At 42.2% G+C, this 18,705-nt stretch overlaps 1 protein-coding gene across 3 annotated transcripts in view; it reads left to right on the top strand.

The window, feature by feature from the left end:
* LOC311235627 (bridge-like lipid transfer protein family member 2) overlaps positions 1-18,705 on the top strand; it is a 72,125-nt gene that overhangs the window by 37,419 nt on the left and 16,001 nt on the right. For all 3 annotated transcript variants that reach the window (XM_084323091.1, XM_084323090.1, XM_084323092.1), the window contains exons 31-38: positions 1,035-1,190; positions 3,024-3,139; positions 4,733-4,913; positions 5,605-5,691; positions 7,021-7,131; positions 7,608-7,743; positions 8,639-8,763; positions 9,067-9,168. In XM_084323091.1, the coding sequence (XP_084179217.1) occupies positions 1,035-1,190; positions 3,024-3,139; positions 4,733-4,913; positions 5,605-5,691; positions 7,021-7,131; positions 7,608-7,743; positions 8,639-8,763; positions 9,067-9,168 (1,014 nt within the window). The remainder of the gene's footprint in view (positions 1-1,034; positions 1,191-3,023; positions 3,140-4,732; positions 4,914-5,604; positions 5,692-7,020; positions 7,132-7,607; positions 7,744-8,638; positions 8,764-9,066; positions 9,169-18,705) is intronic.

Genomic DNA, 18,705 nt, shown 5'->3' with positions numbered 1-18,705 from the left:
TTTCAGCTTCTCCTCTTTCCTCTGGCCTCATCTCTGCTTGTGTGTGTAGGAGAAGCCAGTGAGAAGCCTCTCGTGTGTGTGTGTGTGTTTCTTTCTTTCTTTTCTTTCTTTCTTTAATAGTTGTCATACAGAAGTACAGAATACTTTCATACAAAATGCTTCTTACTGTTACGCTCCAGAGACTGTGCTAGACAAGATAGTATCAAATAACATAGTATAGCATGTAATTTAGAAGAAGAAAATGAGGTCACAGTGTTCGGTATAGACATATGTACAATGTTCTGAGTTACCATATAATATACAATACTATGCAGTGTACTAATGTACAGTACTATCTAGTGCAAAGCAGAAATGGGATGAGGTACAATTTAGGTACAATTTACAGTAAGGTGTACGAGTTGTAGTGCAATCCTTCATCAATAAATATAAAGTGTGGGGAGTGGGTGCTACGGTGTGTTTGTTTAAAGTGGGTGTGTGCTATAAAGTGTGTGGAGTGGGTGCTACAGTGTGTTTGTTTAAAGTGAGTGTGTGCGTGTGGATGTGTGTGCTATGTGCGTTTGGTGGTTGTTGTTGTGTAGTGTTCATTCATTGTTCGTTTAGCAGCCTGATGGCCTGGGGATAGAAGCTTCTTCTGAGTCTTTCTGTGCTCGCCTTGAGACTCCGGTATCGCTTGCCTGACCGCAGCAGTTCAAAGAGGCAGTTGTTCGGGTGACTGGAGTCTTTAATGATTATCTTAGCCTTGCCCTTGCGTGTGTGTGTGTGTGTGTGTGAGAGAGTGTGAAGAAGCCTCTCTTCTCTCCTCTGCCTCTGTCCTCATCTCTGGTTGTGTGTGTAGGAGCACAGTGAGAGGAAGCCTCTCCTCTGCCTCTGGCCTCATCTCTGGTTGTGTGTGTAGGAGCACCGTGAGAAGAAGCCTCGCTCCTCTGCCTCTGTCCTCATCTCTGCCTGTGTGTGTGTAGGAGCACAGTGAGAAGAAGCCTCTCTTCTCTCCTCTGCCTCTGTCCTCATCTCTGGTTGTGTGTGTGTGTGTGTAGGAGCACAGTGAGAAGAAGCAGCGTGTGCGCTTCCAGCTGGAGATCTCCAGTAACCCTGAGGAGCAGCGCAGCAGCATCCTGCACCTCCAGGAGGCCGTCAGGCAGCATGTGGCCCTGATCCGGCGGCTGGAGAAACAGATCTACTCCAACATGAGGGTGAGGAGACACTTTTATTAGCTTCATTACTCTAGTCTGAGATCCACACTGAGACACGATTCATTCATGTTGTTGTTGTTGTGGGGGGCGACACTGGCTCGGGAGGTAGAGTAGTCGCCTGGAGAAACGGATCTACTCCAACATCAGGGTGAAGAGACACTTTCATCATGATCCGCTTTTTATTTTATTTAACCAGGCAGGTCAATTAACACATTGGTTGCCAGCCGGATATGACGATTTATCGCTTCGATGCCACCACGTTAATCAATGGGAGGACGAGCACATTTGCGAATGCATAAACCATATCTTAAATTATGGCTGTGTCTAATACACCCGTGGCTTATCAATGACTTGCTTGCAGTCAACATGTACGAAACGGATTGTTTTTTTATCAGTACATTTCCGGTTTATACCATTTTGAATACGAGTATTGTTTCGGAGAGTTCTAGTAATTTCAGAGAAATTTCGCGAAAATAGCCATTTACTGGAATACACAAAACACGTTGTCATTTTCCGGCTGATTTATGAATCGTTTTCAAATAAACGCTAGATAACCGAGAGTATTTGTGTTCTTATGCACGATACAAAAGCGGGCTGAAAAATAATTTATTCATGCCGCGCTCAGCGCCTAACGCCACACACACACGTTGTGAAATCTGTGAAAAATAACTCTGATTAACTCAAAACTGGTAACATAGATTCCTTACCTCAGATCAGATGTTCTGCAAAAAGATTAATCCAATTCCTGATCGCCATTCCAAATATTGATCGCGTTTATTGATCCACCGTTATAGTCCGAAACGCATAATCCAAGCTGCTCCCAGCCTCGCCAGTGAATCTGGTAACACGACACTGCTTGCCAGAGATGGGAAAACCCTGGATCCGAGTTTTTCTCTGATGCACTTTTTCACTCAATCCAATCCAATGATGTGCATTACCATCCGGGAGACGATAGGGGGCGGTATTTGCCCTTTTCGAGCTCAGAGCCATTCCCAATGATAATGTCAGGCTGGACGGATGAAAAATGAATGGATATCACTAATAAAAGAAATAACGATTAAATAACGAGAACCAACCAACGCATGTAACTGTAACTCAATATGCACTTCCAGCTCGACGTCGACGTATGAGAATCTTATCTTTAATTCCGTAATGAGATCTTGTGCGTTGAAACCTTCATCGCTGAAAATCTCTCCTCTACAGTCGCAACATCAGGGTGAAGCGCCACTTTCATAATGATCAGCTTCATTGATCAAATCCGTAAACAAAGAGGCCTATTGGGATGTTAGATCCTAATGTGAAGAACTATGTGATTTAATGTTCTATTTTGATGCTCGTTTTATACTTATTTTATGTCTGCACTTTATGCATTGCTCTTGATCTGCCAATTTTGTGCTCCTGTGTTTTTTGCTACTGTGAAGCACTTTGAGCTGCTATACAAAGGTGCTATACAAATAACGTTTATTGTTATTATTATTATTACTCCAGTCTGAGATCCACACTGAGACGCGATTCATATACGTTGTTGTGGTAAACACGGACAGTTTGGAGTTAAAAGGTTTGTCCCGAAGCTAAAATCGATAGAGCAAGGCCTCTAGGCACAAAGTCGTGTTTAAAAATATTGACTGAACATTCCAAGATCACAGGAATTATAAATTCAGTTTCACTCAATTTAATTTCCAACTCAATGTAACCAATCTCGGTTTTCCCCTGTAACTCAACACTATGCACTCGCAGCTCGACGTCGATATCGTGTCTCTCTTCCACTTAACATATGAGGATCGACTCTTTAATTCCGTAATGAGTTGCATCTTGTTCGTTGAAACCTCTCAGTATGACGAGTGCAACGGGGACGAGGTGACGGAGATCAACGTGAGGCTCCAGAACCAGCTCAACCAGGAGAAGACGGACATGCAGATGAAGAGTGAAGAGCTCAACATTCTCATCAGGTCCGGATCAGTAGAAAAATGCTATTTTTAATCTAGATTAATTACAGAAATTTGTGAGATGAATTTGTTAATATTTTTTTATCTATTGACAGCACTACAAATGATACAATATACAAACTAAAGTACAAAATGCAAACAAATGCAAAAATAAGGTAGAGATGTAGTGCAAATATTTGAGTCATAAATAGATAAAATGTGGTGTAGTGTTAAAAAGTGTTTAAATATACTAATTGTAACTGAGGGGTACAATTCCCTGACTGTATTGATAAGTATGGTATCATTAAACCACTACCGTCTTATGTACATTACTACTGGCCATACAGTACACAGGTATATGATGAGAACACCTCCACAATGACACGGTTCCACACAAAACTGGGTTTACGAATATTTATTAGCAGCGATAATAGTACATAATATACTTTACTTAGGTTGCTCTTATAAGGCAAAAGAATGTGCGTAGGCAAATCAATAACGTATGTCCATTCTCATATTACGCAGGAGATAATAATACAACCTGAATCTTAGGAATTATATCTATGGTACTCTGGGGAGGCAGCGGGAGATACTGGTAGGGGGGGTTCCCACCGGTTGTAAGCCAGCAGGGGGAGGAAATGTTCGAATGCAAAGTCTGGATCAACGGGGACTCAATAAGCTCCTGCTATGGGAGGCGGTATATTACTCCCTGGATCAGCAGACGAAAAGCAGCAGCTGTAATCCAAGTATGCGTGCAGCACAGGTGAAAGCCGGCCAGCCTCTCCAAGAGACGGGCTCGAGAGATGTTCCTCACGAGTAAATCCCACACAGTAGTGGGGTGTAGACGATTCTTCTCCGCTCCAACAGCCTGGTCCAAAGCAATAATAATAATAATCCAGCCGGAAAAGGGCTCTGCATTCACCGGTGTAGATTCTCCGGTGCGCGGTACTTCACATTAACTAGGTAGAACTTGACGTTATTCCACTAAGCTCTGACACTTTACTATCCTATTCGCACGCGGTTATAAGTGCTCTATTTAGATACACGGTTGCTCACTTCACTTGGTCGTTGACTCGTGATGAAGGCTTCACTAGTAAAGAGCGAACGATACGTTGAACAAACGTATTAGGATAAGACAAGACTCTATTTCGGGGCAAAAACGGGCCCACTTCACAGAACGTTGTATCGTGGTGAAGGCTTCTGCTTTTAGTTACTAAGACTACTGCTGTATCCACCTGCGACGTATTTATACGTACAGTGAATAATCTAGTGCCAACCTTATTTCTGTCTCGTATTCCTGGGCAAAGCCGGGCATGTACAGACATGTCTTCGCGGTGACTTTGAACTCGGCATTGGGGGTATGGCCGTTGGCGCCTAGGGGATCGCTTCCAATAGGAGAACGAAATATTATGGTCTGTACTAGGTTAAAGGGATATTCCGTGTATATGTACAAGGAATACACAAGGGATATCAGACGATATACAAATAGTATACATGGGATCTCAAGCAATAAATATATATATTCGTTTTAATCTGACCCTTTGTAACACTAATATATATAGTAAATCTCTCCGTTGTTCCTGATGCCCCCCCCCCCATCTCCTTCCTCCCTCCCAGGTGTTTCAAGGACTTCCAGCTCCAGCGGGCCAACAAGCTGGAGCTGCGTAAGCCCCCGGAGGACGTGAGCGTGGTGCGGAGGACAGAGATCTACTTCGCCCAGGCCCGCTGGTGTCTGACAGAGGAGGACGGTCAGCTGGGCATCGCCGAGCTGGAGCTGCAGAGGTTCATGTACAGCAAGGTGTGTGTCTGCTGGGAATCGGGACGACCGGAGTTAATCATCATAAGGGAATGACTGGCTGTGTTGGTGTATTTCACGGCTGACGCAAGGGGATGTAGCGATACACACATTTTTTATTCAATATGAATTTTGATTTGGGGGGCAGCGATTTGATTATTTTATGTATTCAGAATGTAATCATACTACGGAGCTCTAATTATAGATTATATACATATACTACACAGCCCCAAATATTTATTATACATATACTACACAGCTTGGTTTGGCTCAGAAGAATAACACATAAACAATGAAAACATTCTGCTAATAGCAGTAGCCATACCATACCTCCAGTTAGAGAGAAGGAAACCAGAGGCCTAGGGAAGAGAATGAGAGAAGGAGAACCATTGGTGCAGTTTAAAATGTTTAATGAATGAATGAATAGTAAGATAAAATAATAAACAAAACAGTATTTTGTCCGAAAAGGAATACGAAGAAGCAATATGCTTATCGTGTCCTACCCCTTATTGCACTTGCATATATATAGTGTTCTCTTTTCTTCCAATTTTGATAACGTAAATCTTTTCAAATGTCCAATTCTGTATTGAGACTGTTCCAGTTATTGCCTGTAGCTGTGTTGTTATGGTACACAGTGTCACAGCTAGAGGACATTATGTTGACCTGGCTTTTGGAAAATGTTTTTCTTTCACAGCTGAACAGGTCTGACGACACCGCAGAGCATCTCTTGGAACTGGGCTGGTTCACAATGAACAACCTGCTCCCCAATGCATCATACAAGGTAAACCAAGCAACCAAGCAACCAACCAACCTCAGGGGTGATGGTATTAACCCTTTCACTACAGTACAGAAGGTTAACCCTTCACTACCACACTCTGTAGTGAAAGGGTTAACCTTCTGTAGTGTGGTAGTGAAAGGGCTAACCCTTTGGGGTAGTGAAAGGGTTAACCCTTTGTAGTGTGGTAGTGAAAGGGTTAAGGTGTGTCTTTTTATTTATTTATTGTATTTTTTTTTTCAATCATATGTTTCTCTCTTCCAAATGCAACTAACGGTTGATATGTTCAACCTTCACTGTGAAGCAAACTGAGTTATAGTTGGACTAAGACTTGGACTTCAATTTCTTTAACAGTAGAATCTATAATGTTGTTGAACAGTAACCTCTAGGCAAAAAAAGGACTCTCTGTATTGTGCTTTGTTGACGTTTTTTGTTTAGTTTTTTGTCTGATGAGTGGGTTGGATTTCACTGGGTACAGGGGAGGGGTCGCTACCGCTGGCCACACCTAATTTTCACAGTATTCAGAGTTACCCACAAGACCGACCAAAAACAAAGAAGTAAGCAAAGCGCCAATATTAAGTGGTGCTCTTTAGCCTAGAGGTCCCTGTTTGACCGTATGACAGACCCGTGCAGAGACGATCACGACTTTCTCCCGATAGAGGTTTCTGTCACCATTTTGTTTTCACCAAGCCTCCCAGGCTGTGTTTACGTCTAACGCTCTACTTGGTCTCCTCTGTGCAGCAGCGTTTGAGGGTATGTATGTATGTACGTCTCGCGCTGGTACAGTAAAAGGGAGTTGTCGTGTCTTCATTTCGACCACATCTTCATTCATCCGTTCAGGTCACGCCGTTCATCAGATGGCTTGACATTGTCGTTGCATGTGCACCCAAAGAGTCATCGCTGCATGTGCATCCCAAGGAATCATTCGATGTGCACCTCCGACGTTATGGCGTATTTGCTTGTTCTGGATATATCATTTTCATCATGACATGAGCACTACGTGCTAATGTATCTATCGTGTTTCGTTTTTCAAGTGGACATCGAGATGAATAGAATCTGCACACTGTTAAACTTTAGATTGTGTGGACTCTCTTCATTTTGATGATGGTTCCCTGTTTGCACCTGCACACCTCATCAACACAGTGGATGCACGTGCTCTTACCTTTTGAATAGGTGTTCAGATAGACCCTCACCGCGCATATGGGATATTTCTAGGAATGTCGATGATGTCGATATCGGTTTCAAAGATCCGATGTTCCGTCAAAGATGAGTCGGCGATGTGCAGGGACTGAATGTGTTGTAACCGAAGCTGACGTCGGTTCCTCCCTCCCGCAGGTGGTGCTGCGTCCGCAGAGCGTCTGCCAGTCGGGCCGTCAGTTCGCTCTGCGCATCTTCAGCAAAGTACAGACGCCCGTGGGAGGGATCTCTGTCAAGGAACACTTTGAGGTGAATAACGGGACAGCCCGACTAAAAACACACTTCTTCAATCAATATCTGAGAGAAAAGAAACAACCCTTCAGACTGTCTTTTACTATCATGCACTTTGCTACTAAGTAATCTTCCTTGCCTATATTACTACCTACTATGCTAATATGTCTTTACTACTATGCACTCAAGACTGTAGCAATAGCATCCAAGTTTCAACACTGTTTGATGAACATTGTTACTTAGCTGAAAGAGTTGTAACCTTCCTTCTGACCTGTTGTACATCATTTGTAAGTCGCATACAGAACCAAGCATTCCACTGTAATGTACATGTACTTTATACGTGACGACAAATGAAAACAAAGTTGAACTTGCTTTGGATAAAAGCATCAGCTAAATGACTAAATGTAAAATCATATGATCACTTTCAAAGTTAACGCATATAAAGTGTTTTTAGTTCAGTTCTATATTTTGCTATAACAAAATGTTTCTGTCAGGTGAACGTGGTGCCTCTCACCATCCAGCTCATGTACCAGTTCTTCAAAAGGATGATGGGCTTTTTCTTCCCGGGAAGGAATGTGGAGGAAGAGGAAGTCCCAGACGAAGAGGATAAATTCCGATTGGTTACCACTGGTATGTATTGTCCAATCGTAGCGGCGTGACTTCACTCGCAGTCTCCGCCCTCCTACATGTGTTCACCAGCCTGAAATCCATACCGCCCAGCTAATGGATCAATATTACTTTCCATCGTCTTTGCCAGTTCTTTTGTGTGTGATATTGGATAGCCACCTGTGGTAATGTTATGTCATCCCTCCGAGCTATTAAAAGCCACGGTTGACACGAGTATGACCTTGGTGTGTGTGTGTGTGTGTGTGTGTCCAGTGAGACCTACTGGGAGTATTGGGTGGAGTGCAGACCCGTGGAAAGCTACATCTCCCATTGGGTCTGAAAGCAGCCTGTTGCCTAGTAGCAAAGAGAGTCTCTCGTCTCACTGTGAATTCCTGGAGATGTGATCACAATAATAATAAACTTTATTTGTATAGCACCTTTCATACAGAAACTACAGCTCAAAGTGCTTCACAGAAGAAAAGAGACAGGCATAAAATTAGCACATAAAGTGCAGACATAAAATCACAGTTTTTCACATTAGGATCTAACAAATAGATAATAGAAAGAGTAAGATAGAATAGACAGAGTAAAAGAGTAAAATAGTGCAGCAGTGCAATAAGTAGTAGAATAGACATGAAATTATAGACATACGTATATAAAAAAAAATGTTTTTACAGTGCAATAAAATAGTTCTGGATTACTGTTTAACAGTTTAAAAGTCATCTTTACCTTCTCTGTTTGGTATCCGCAGTTTAACACCTGACAGTCTTCCCTCCTGTTTGATACCCACTTTGACCCTTCGAACCTCCCACTCAATAAAGTACGGGGGGAAAGCAGCCCCCTGACGTATCAGGCTCAGGTTTTAGGGTAGAGTCACCCACAGGCCACAGTGCTGATGCTGCTGTTCTCTGCGTCTCAGGTATCCCTGTCAAGGCTCGGCAGCTGTCGGAGGACACCATGGGGGCCATGGGCCCGAGCAAAGGTGTCGCTCAGGGCTTGAACCGCTCCTCTGGGGTCAGGAGATCGTTCAGAAAACCTCCAGAGGTATTATTGTTTTATTTTTTTGTTTTTTTTTCTTATTATTATTGTTATTACTATTATAATTTTTATTGTTTGCTCAGACATTAGAATGAACAATAGGTAGAACTCGCACACTGTGTTGCTCCCAAAAATAGTCGAACTTTATTGCATTTGGAGCCCTAAATGTAACCGTGTGCAAGTTCTACCTTCTATTAGAATGTGCTCTGCATCTACAAGATGGATGAGCATTATGTCTAATATAATGACTTAAAATGAACAATGGGACAGAATAATAACAAAGGTTGGCTGTGAACTCTCCCATATCAGCATCCCGTGGACGACATTGACAAGATGAAGGAGCGTGCCGCCATGAACAACTCCTTCATCTACATCAAGATCCCCCAGGTGCCCCTCTGCGTCAGCTACAAGGTCTGTTCCGTCGTCATGCATCGTTTCTTACTTTGAATCTCCGTTACTGCCTGTAAACGTTGAACCTCAGTAGATATAGCTGCAGTTAAGGCCATGTGAACAGGGCTGACGGGGATAACCGCTCTGTGTTCACTTCGGATCAAGTCGGGTCACGCACTCATTGCTACAGCAGCCGATGGTGAAATGCATAATTTGGTCTAGACCCTGTCAAACTCAATTACCAAAGGGGCCGAAATAAAAAATACAGATGATTTTATGGGCCGGACAGTCGGACACATAATAATACCTTAACCTCTTAACACATTCCAGGCCAACCCCGAGATATCTCGGGTTAACTCGCCATGCGCTTGGGCGCCAAGACCCGAGATATCTCGGGTTTTAATCGATATTTCTTTTATTAGCTATATCCATTCATTTTTCATCCATCCAGCCTGACGTTATCATTGGGAATGGGTCTGAGCTCGCAAAGGGCAAATACCGCCGCCTAACGTCTCCCGGATGGTATTGCACATAATTGGAATCCCTCTGGCTGGGGCTGTGCATCGATCTAAGAAGTCCGGTCCAGGTTTTACTTCTCGGCATGCAGTATCGTTATAACAGATGGACTGGGGACACTCGGAGCAGCGTGGATTATGTGTTTTGGACATATAACGTTGGATCAATAAACACGATCAATATTTGGAATGGCGATCAGGAATTGGATTAATCTTTTTGCACTACATCAGATGTGAGGTAAGGACTTTATGTTACGAATCTTGGGTTAATCCGATGTTTCTTTCACCGCCATCGGAGCGTGTGTGTGTGTGTGTGTGAGGTTCGCGCCGACCAAAGTACCGAGAAGCGATTTTTCAGACCCCGCTTCTGTTCGCGCATGATGACACATATAATATCGATAATCTAGCATTTATTTGAAAACTATTCATAAATCAAGCGACAAATGGCACGATTTCTAAGGAAATACATTTAAGCTCGATTTGCTGGAGTTGATTGAGATTAGACAGAACCCTCTAGAAATATATTCATATTCATCACGGTATAAAACGGAAATGTATGAAAAAATTATCTGTTTCGTACATGTTGACTGGAAGCAACTCACTGACGATCAACGTGTTATTTAGATCTATTGCTATTATATTTCATATATTTTAAGCACTCCAAAGTAAGTCCTATCCTACATTGGATAAAGCACTGGCGCTGAAGGGCCATCAGCGCCCTCTGCTGTTGGCCCCCAATGAGTTAACAGGCACCCAGAAAAGTGGCAATTATTTTACTTGAACTTGAGGACTGCATACTTGAGGACTGCATACTTTTTTGCAAAGGTTATCTTTATACTTATACTTACTCTTTTGAAAGATAACATTCTGAAGTTTTGTTGTGTTTGTAACCTTTATTTTAACTCGAAGGACATTGAGGTTTCCCTAATTTACAATGACTATGAGTTTACACACACATGAGCAACACAATGAAAATATAAAAAAAAAAGACTAGAAGAAACTATTGCAATTTGACAAAGAGATTTAACACCAGATGTTTAAAATCAGAAGCAGATGGGAGGACCTCTAACTTTAGGGTTTGTTGAAGAGCGTTCCATGTGTTGGGGGCATCCATAAAAAATGCTGTCTTGCCCAGATCCAAACACGCTTGTGGGAGTAAGCCAGCTGTTGGATCTGGTCTGATAAGCACCAAGACTCCAATCCAGCGAGGATGATATAAGGAGGGTGTTTACCACTAATGGCTTTGAAGATGAACAAGTACCAGTGGTAACTGCGCCTCTGAGAAAGAGAGGGCCAGCCCACCTTTTCATAAAGAATGCAGTGGTGAGTATCATAACTGTCACCAGTGATAAATCTAATAGCGGAATGATATACAGAGTCCAATTGCTTCAACGTAGATGCAGCTGCATGCCTATAGATAACATCACCATAGTCCAATACTGACAAGAATACCGCATCGACAACTCTCTTCCTACTGAGCAAAGGGAAGCTAGACCGGTTTTGGAATAGAAAGCCAACCTTCTGCCGAAGCTTGGAGGCGAGGCTGTCAATATGAGTTTTGAATGAGAGCTTCTCATCGAGCCATAGCCCAAGATATTTGTAATCAGTAACTCTCTATAGAAGAGCCATCAATAGTAGATATTAGAAGTTTAGTAAAGTCCACATTTCTAGCTCTTGAGAATATCATAAATTTTGTTTTCATCGAGTTAAGGACAAGCCTGAGCTGAGAAAGGGTGTCCTGCAATGAATTAAAAGCGAGCTGCAAGTTGACGGTAGCAGCCTGCGGGCTATCCGCAATACAGTAAAGAATAGTGTCATCTGCATACAAATGGGCTTGGCAACCAGTTAGTGAAGAGACTAGCTCATTAATGTAGACAGTAAAAAGTACAGGCCCCAACACCGAACCCTGTGGGACACCTTTTGTAACGGTTAAGAATTCTGAATTGCCATGTGATGATTTTATACATTGACGTCGGAGAGATAGGTAGTCACGAAACCATGCAGAAGCACCCATATCCAAGCCGATATCTGACATCTTTTTTAAAAGCAGGTGGTGATCGACCGCGTCGAAGGCTTTTGAGAGGGCGACAAAGAGGGCAGCGCAGTGCTTCCTCCTATCCAAAGCAGAGACTATATTGTTGGTTACAAGAGTGATAGCAGAGATTGTACTATGGCCAGGTCTGAAACCGGATTGGTGAGGACTAAGAATAGAGTAGCTTGAAGGGCAGCACTTCAATTGCAAACTGACTAAGGTCTCAAGTACTTTGGCCAAGCAAGGAAGGGTGGAGATTGGACGATAGTTATCCAGATTATCTCTAACACCCCCCTTGTGTAAAGGGATGACTTGTGCAGACTTCCAGTTCAGTGGGAATGAGCCATTGATAGATTGATAGATTAAAAATATGAGTTAACGGCTCTCTAATAATTGGCGCAATAATTGAAGACCTCCAAAGATGTAAACGGTTGAAAGGACAAATGAGGGACATGATTCATGGGGAGAACATCATCAGAGACCTCCAGGGGAGGGAGACCTGGAAACAACCTATCAAATAGGTGACCAGCTTTAGAAAAGTGTTTATTAAAAGCAAGGTGAATGTCATTCGGATCAGAGATCACGCAGTTATTTATCGTAATACTAAGGGGCAGAGTGCTAGAAGGCCGATTTTTAGTAAAATTAAATGCACCCCAGAACTTGGCAGGATTAGAATAGGAGGTGGTTACAAGATTTAAAAAGTAATCCGTTTTAGGGGCGCCCCAGTGGCGAACCACATAGCGTGCTCAGCCGCGACACGGCCGACCCGGGTTCGACTCCCGAACCCGTCGTTATTTGCCGGATGTCTTCCCCCCACTCTGTCTCCCATTCCTCCTCTGTCTCTCTCTACTGGACTGCCCAGTGGCGATAAAACGCCAAAAAAATATCTAAAAAAAAAAAAAAAAAAGTAATCCATTTTAACTTTCCTTACAGCTGAAGTGCATTTCTTTCTGAGCTGTCTAAATGACAGCCAGTGCTGGGGATCATGTGTGCGTCTGGCACGGGACCAGGCATTATTCCTATCATTAAGGAGGGTAGACACTACAGCTCATGAGTAACCCATGGCACCACCCTATCTTTGATCCTAGTCATTTTATATGGGGAGTGCTTATCTACAAAGCAATTAAATGCACATATAAAGGAGTTAAGAGCGTCCGCTATCTCGAATTGGCCCACGCAACTCCAATCCCAGTCATCCAGATCCCCCAGGAACTCCTCTGCAACAAACCTCTTAAAGTTCCTCTTAGAAACCAGCTGAGATGTAGTCTTTTTCACTTTTATATTTCTCACACATGCAATGGGACAGTGGTCACTGACTCCCAATGCAAAGACACCACTGGTATATTTGCTAGTCCTGTTGGTGAAGATTAGATATAAAAGGGAGGATTTTGAGTAATCTTTGGGGTTTGGTCTGGTTGGTTCAGTAATTAGTTGTGATAAGTTGATGCTGCAGGTTTGATTTTAAGCTGCAGAGAAACATCACTTAGCCAGTTGAGATTTAGGTCACCTAAAACTAGCAGTTCATCTTCACAGAACTTCGACAGCAGATTCACCAGAAGTGTTGGTTGCATGAGAGTCAGCTGAAGGAGGGCGGTAAATGCCGACTACTGTTATTGGGTCCGGACCATGGTAGACTTTAACACTTTGATTGCCATGCAGTATGCCCATCATTATACCCAGTCTGCCACCGCTGTAAGCCTATGGAGATGTTTACCTTTGTGGGATATTAGTAGATATCCTGATGAAGAATGTGCTCAGTCAACCGAGACTTGGATAATAACAAGGGTTTATTAACCAAACAGATAGAATACATAGAGAGAATGGCTGAGGGGCTCTCCCCAGGTAGTCAGCTGAAGTGACCCAGGTAAAAGACCTTGATTGTGGTCGGGAGGAGCCCTTTATAGTTCAACAAGGGGGGTGTGTGGTCCCATTTGATAGGTCAGATGGGGGGGAGGGGGTACAGGTTTGGGGACACAGGGGAGGGGGGTGATTCCACAGAGAGGGGGGGGGGCACAGGTAAGGGGAACATATTTACATGAGGACATATTATTCCACAATACTCACTTTTCTTTCTTATAATGTGGGTGAGATTAATGTATAATATACCAGGATTGTTTGGAACAGGTAAAAGTGGGGACCGATGTAATCCATTGGTTATCAGATAATGAAAAAAATAGAAAATAATTAAAATAATGAAAATGTTGGCCAATGTGTTCTGTTGGTTGGCCTCATAATTTAAACTAGTATTATTTATATACATGATTCATGACATGATCGACTGGACTGCGGTCTGTGTTATTTTGATATCAGAGATGTGGGAATAGATATCACCCTTTTCTTTTATTAATCGCTCAAAATACTTATATCAATGAGTGGTCCTCAACTCTGATATCAAACAACAATTAACATAATCATTAGAAGCTATCGCTGTGCAAATATCTTGGCATACCTTCAGTCGTTCATGTCGTGACTCAGGGGAGCTAATGTCATGGTTATGTCATGGTTGTACATATACAAACATAGTAATATTTACAATAGACATTACCTTAGTGGCTAATGTGTCAAAATAAAATTGAAAACCGTTAACCTAGTGGTTAATATAAAACTAACATGATTGATTATGGGAAACTGTTCAAAAATATATATATATATATATTTGCACGTTTTATGATGATTCTTGATGAAATTACTTAGGATCCAGTTGTATTTACCCTGAGTTTGAGTGTCACTTTCATCTGTGATTGCCTCAGTTTTGTTGGTCTTTACTTAGAATCAGGCAATTTTCTCCATTTCTTCTCTATAAATGAGGAGATAAAACGTCTTATGCATCGCTTCTGTATGTAATTCTAGTGCATATACTATCAATGGTTCACCATACAGGTGCAAAACAACGTTACATGTCCTCTTCTATGAGAGAATAAAACAACTGATTCTTTCTTGTCTGACAATACAATTTTGTAACCTAAGTAATTCAAATGTGATGTAATGTGATAATGTGGTCACTTCTTCCTTCAGCAATACATTTTAGCTCATTATTACTAACCATTGTTAATGTTTTCTCATTGATTTCTTTTCATCACATCCCTAGTTCATCGTTTTGCAGATACATACAATTGTGTGAAAAGTTTCCTGCTTGTGAAGGTATTAATCTGAATGATGTTGCGTCGTTGTTGACAAGGTGTTCTCTGTCGGCCGTGTGGCAGGGCCAAACAGTAACACATAAAAATTAAATAAATACATAACAATGTGGACACTGTGTTCAGAAGTCTCTTGGTTCACAGGTCTCTGATGATGTCTCTTCTTGACGATGCAGTCGGGAACATTCACTGGTCGCCGTTCATTCCCTGTCAAGGGTCACCTGTAGCAGTCAACTATAGTGGTCTTGCAGACTCTTTTCCTAGAACCTGTGTTGTTCTCCACCACCATCACATGTCTGCCACTGTGCTCACGCTTGGCCCCTATCAGGCCTAGAGACATGGTGGTCAGGGCGTTCTTGAACGTGCTGTGTGGTGGTTGGTTCCCCCCGTTCCTCGTCATCGCGGTACTAGAGGGGCGAGGGGGCGGGCGTTTTTGAATGTGTTGTGCTGGTTTCGCTGTCCTCTCCTCGTCATTGCGGTACCACTTGATGGAGGGCGAGGGCCCACCGGTGTAGTGGCTAGTCAGTAGGACGCTCTCTCTCACACGGATGACAATCTTGTCATGGGAATCCACCTTGATGGTCGGGGTTTTGGTTCCCATCTGCAGGTGATGGGTTTGGTCTGCCGTGGTCTGCAGTGCCGGGGTGGAGGCCGTGGGTTGGATGGCGGCTCTCCCACGGTTGCTGTCGTCGTCCTGGTTGTGTCCGCAGCTCCTTGGCGGCGTCCCTGGTGGTAGTATGCTGTCGTGGGTCGCTCAGGTCCCTGGGTTGTGTTCTTCCTTGCCTGGTCGCATCGTTTCTCGTGGTTCAGGTCACGCGTCGTCTCACTCGTCCTGTCCTCTCACCAATTCATGATCTGAGGATGATGAAAACTGCCTTAGAAAACTCCTCACATAAATGATTCAACGCCTTTCTGCTACAGAGGAAAATCATTTAGGGTTAATTCAATTTATTGTAAATAAAATCACTTAATTGAAAATAGGAAATGCAAGCCAATTGCATTAGCAGTGATTCCTTGTGTCAAGAAGGTCACATTCACTACAATCTTATCAGATCTTGTATCTAACTAGATCTACCTAGATCTTACAGCATTAGGCTTTAAATAAAATTGTAAATGAATGGCCAAAGTCTTGAATTAGATAAAATAGTCTGTGATGTTAAATTGAAGTTGATCTTACCTCAGGATGCGTTGGGTGTGCCTCAGGATACTTACCTCGCCATGACTTCTCTGGCGTTCTTCACATCTCAGTGTGGCTCATCATGGCATAGGGGGAAAAAAACATAAAATCTAGACAGCCAGTTAATTTTGCATGAAAAACAATCATTCGTTTTGTCATCTAACCCTAACTAACCTTACTGTCATGCATTTGTCCTAATAAACTAACCTACACTGTAGCACTCAACACTTTGATGACCATTGTTACTCAGCTGATAGAGTTGTGCTCTTTTTGATGTCCTGTCATACAGAACCTGTGAGTCGCTTTTGGATAAAAGTGTCAGCTAAATGATCAATGTATGTGTATACCTTGTACATTTAGATAATTGTGCTTCAATTTGTGGTTGATATTTTTTGCAGTCATGGAAATGTATTAGTTTGTTAAAAGAATAGTTATGAATGTTATTGGTTATAAAGCAGAAAATAGTAGGAGGGGATAGCATGCAAGTTATGTTATTTTGTTAGTATGGGAAATATGGTGCCTTTCATGACTGCAAATTCATCACTAGTCTGATTCATGTTAACTAAGTGGTTCTCTGTTGCCATCCACCGCCAGGTGAGTTCATCAAGTCTGTGGTCACGAGTGTAGGCATTTGCATTGCTTTGTCTCCCAAGTGTAAATCTGCATCTAAAGCGATACTTCTTACTATACTAAGTGGAGATACTAAGTTGAGTCTCTATAGGTGTGGTCAGACTGGCTATTTGCATTGTCTTTCACTCCACATCGTCCTCAGCTGGTTTGAGTGTTCAAATGTAGATTACTTTGGGGTCTCAATTTAAATGATTGTATCTGGTCTCACTTTGTGTCTTGTCTGTGTTCAGATGCAAATCACTGGAGTTTCAACTTTTGTGATACAATGTGTTTACACCCATTCTGCATCTTGACCCAGAGCCAGATCTGTAAATACAAACACATGTTAATTTTCCACTCTTTTCTAAGACCATCTGAGTGGGTTCTCCTTGATTGTCTGTGAGCTTAACAAAACATCAGCTATTTCTCATCCATCCCGTCCTAGGATGTAATGATAGTGTTATCATTTATCAATCATATCGCATATGTACACAAGCATCATATGAATGTGGAACCACACATTTTGAATCATGTTTAAAAATGTCTTACAATGGAAAGGGCTAGTTATCTTTCATTGGTTCTTTAGATAAACACATTAACTCAAGTGAATATAACCTAAACATCTTACTTTTAAACATAATCTATGTTGTTTGTGTTCCAAGTTTTCAACATTGAAAGCTTATAAAGTCTAATCTAACGCTGTTTATGTGGACTACAATTCCTGTACTGCCATATACTGGGAACCGGAAGTGTTTGTTTAGCTCCCATGGTCAGTATGACCGGTACGCCCACAGATGTATTATAATTCTGAAACAGACATTGTAATTAGCTTTATGTGACTTATAATGTGTAAATTAAAGCACATAAACACTCAAGTGATCTGAGATAGTTGTAATTTACTGTAACTGAGATGATAGTTGTGTATGTACAGTTTCTACGTCAAATGACTCCCTTTTCTTGACTCCTTTTTTTATCACAACCAGTACTGAATTTGCAAATCTGGTATGTCATAAATGTACAGATGTAGCAGTACTGACTATCTGTATGTCATGTATGTCATATGTCCTGATAAATTGAAAATGGGGGACCCTGATGTAAACAAGACTAAAGTCTCTCTCTGGTCTGCATCCCCTTAACAATTGTGTATTGAGCTGTGCTGTATTGTACCCATTCTGCAATCTGTTAATAAAGTTTTCAATCAATCAATGCATCTATATTTATGATTTTCATACTCACCGGGGACAGCTGTTGTGTTGACGTTGGATCCGTTACGTGTCGTCAGCAACCTGCATCTCGCCACCGCAACTCAACATTTTCCAATAGCAGCGCGCACATACATATACAAATAAAACATATACTACACGTGGATTTCACGCACCCTTGGCCTTGGGCACATTACACTTTACGTTTGCCTATGGATAGTTTAATATAAAATCATAACTTAACGGCGCGCATAGCGTCACGTCATTGCTCCATGCGACGTTCGTGTGTTCTCATTCGCCTCGGAAATAACGCTTTGCAATTCATACAGTATTTTTCCCACGAGCTCTCAATAGCCTGGAATTCCTATACCAGCGTTTTGTTACCGAATGAACGCGCCTGTGCATATGTGAAACGTAAACAAACTGAAACGATAAAACTATACTTCCCCAAATGGTTGTTCCCGTGGGCCGGTTCCGGAAATTACTATCCTAGTTTGTTCCCGTGAACTGCACTTCAATGTTATTCTTTGTATAACGGTAACTCGTCTCTCAATGCTCGTCGCGCTATCCGCAGCCGGTTCTTGGCTCAATAAAGCAACGCGACGGGTCCTATAATACTTGTGCACATACGAACGAGACTTAAACAGACAAACAAACAATAATACATATAAGTTAACGTGTGTGTATATCTGATTGTATTGGATCGCTGTACGTTTAGTCGGCCAACATCTGTTGCGACAAGGCATTTATCCCTTGATTTAACTACACATCGTTATTAAAATCATAACGACCGAACCTGACTTCGAAATTTACCAGCGATATATTAGATTATATATACCTTTTAATCATACTCTCGGCCTCTTAACCCGCGACTAACGTCCTGTTT

This window comes from Notolepis coatsorum (genome assembly GCF_963971535.1).
Source record: "Notolepis coatsorum genome assembly, chromosome: 1".
Classification (NCBI taxonomy): Eukaryota; Metazoa; Chordata; class Actinopteri; order Aulopiformes; family Paralepididae; genus Notolepis; species Notolepis coatsorum.
This window is presented reverse-complemented; position numbering and strand designations above follow the sequence as displayed.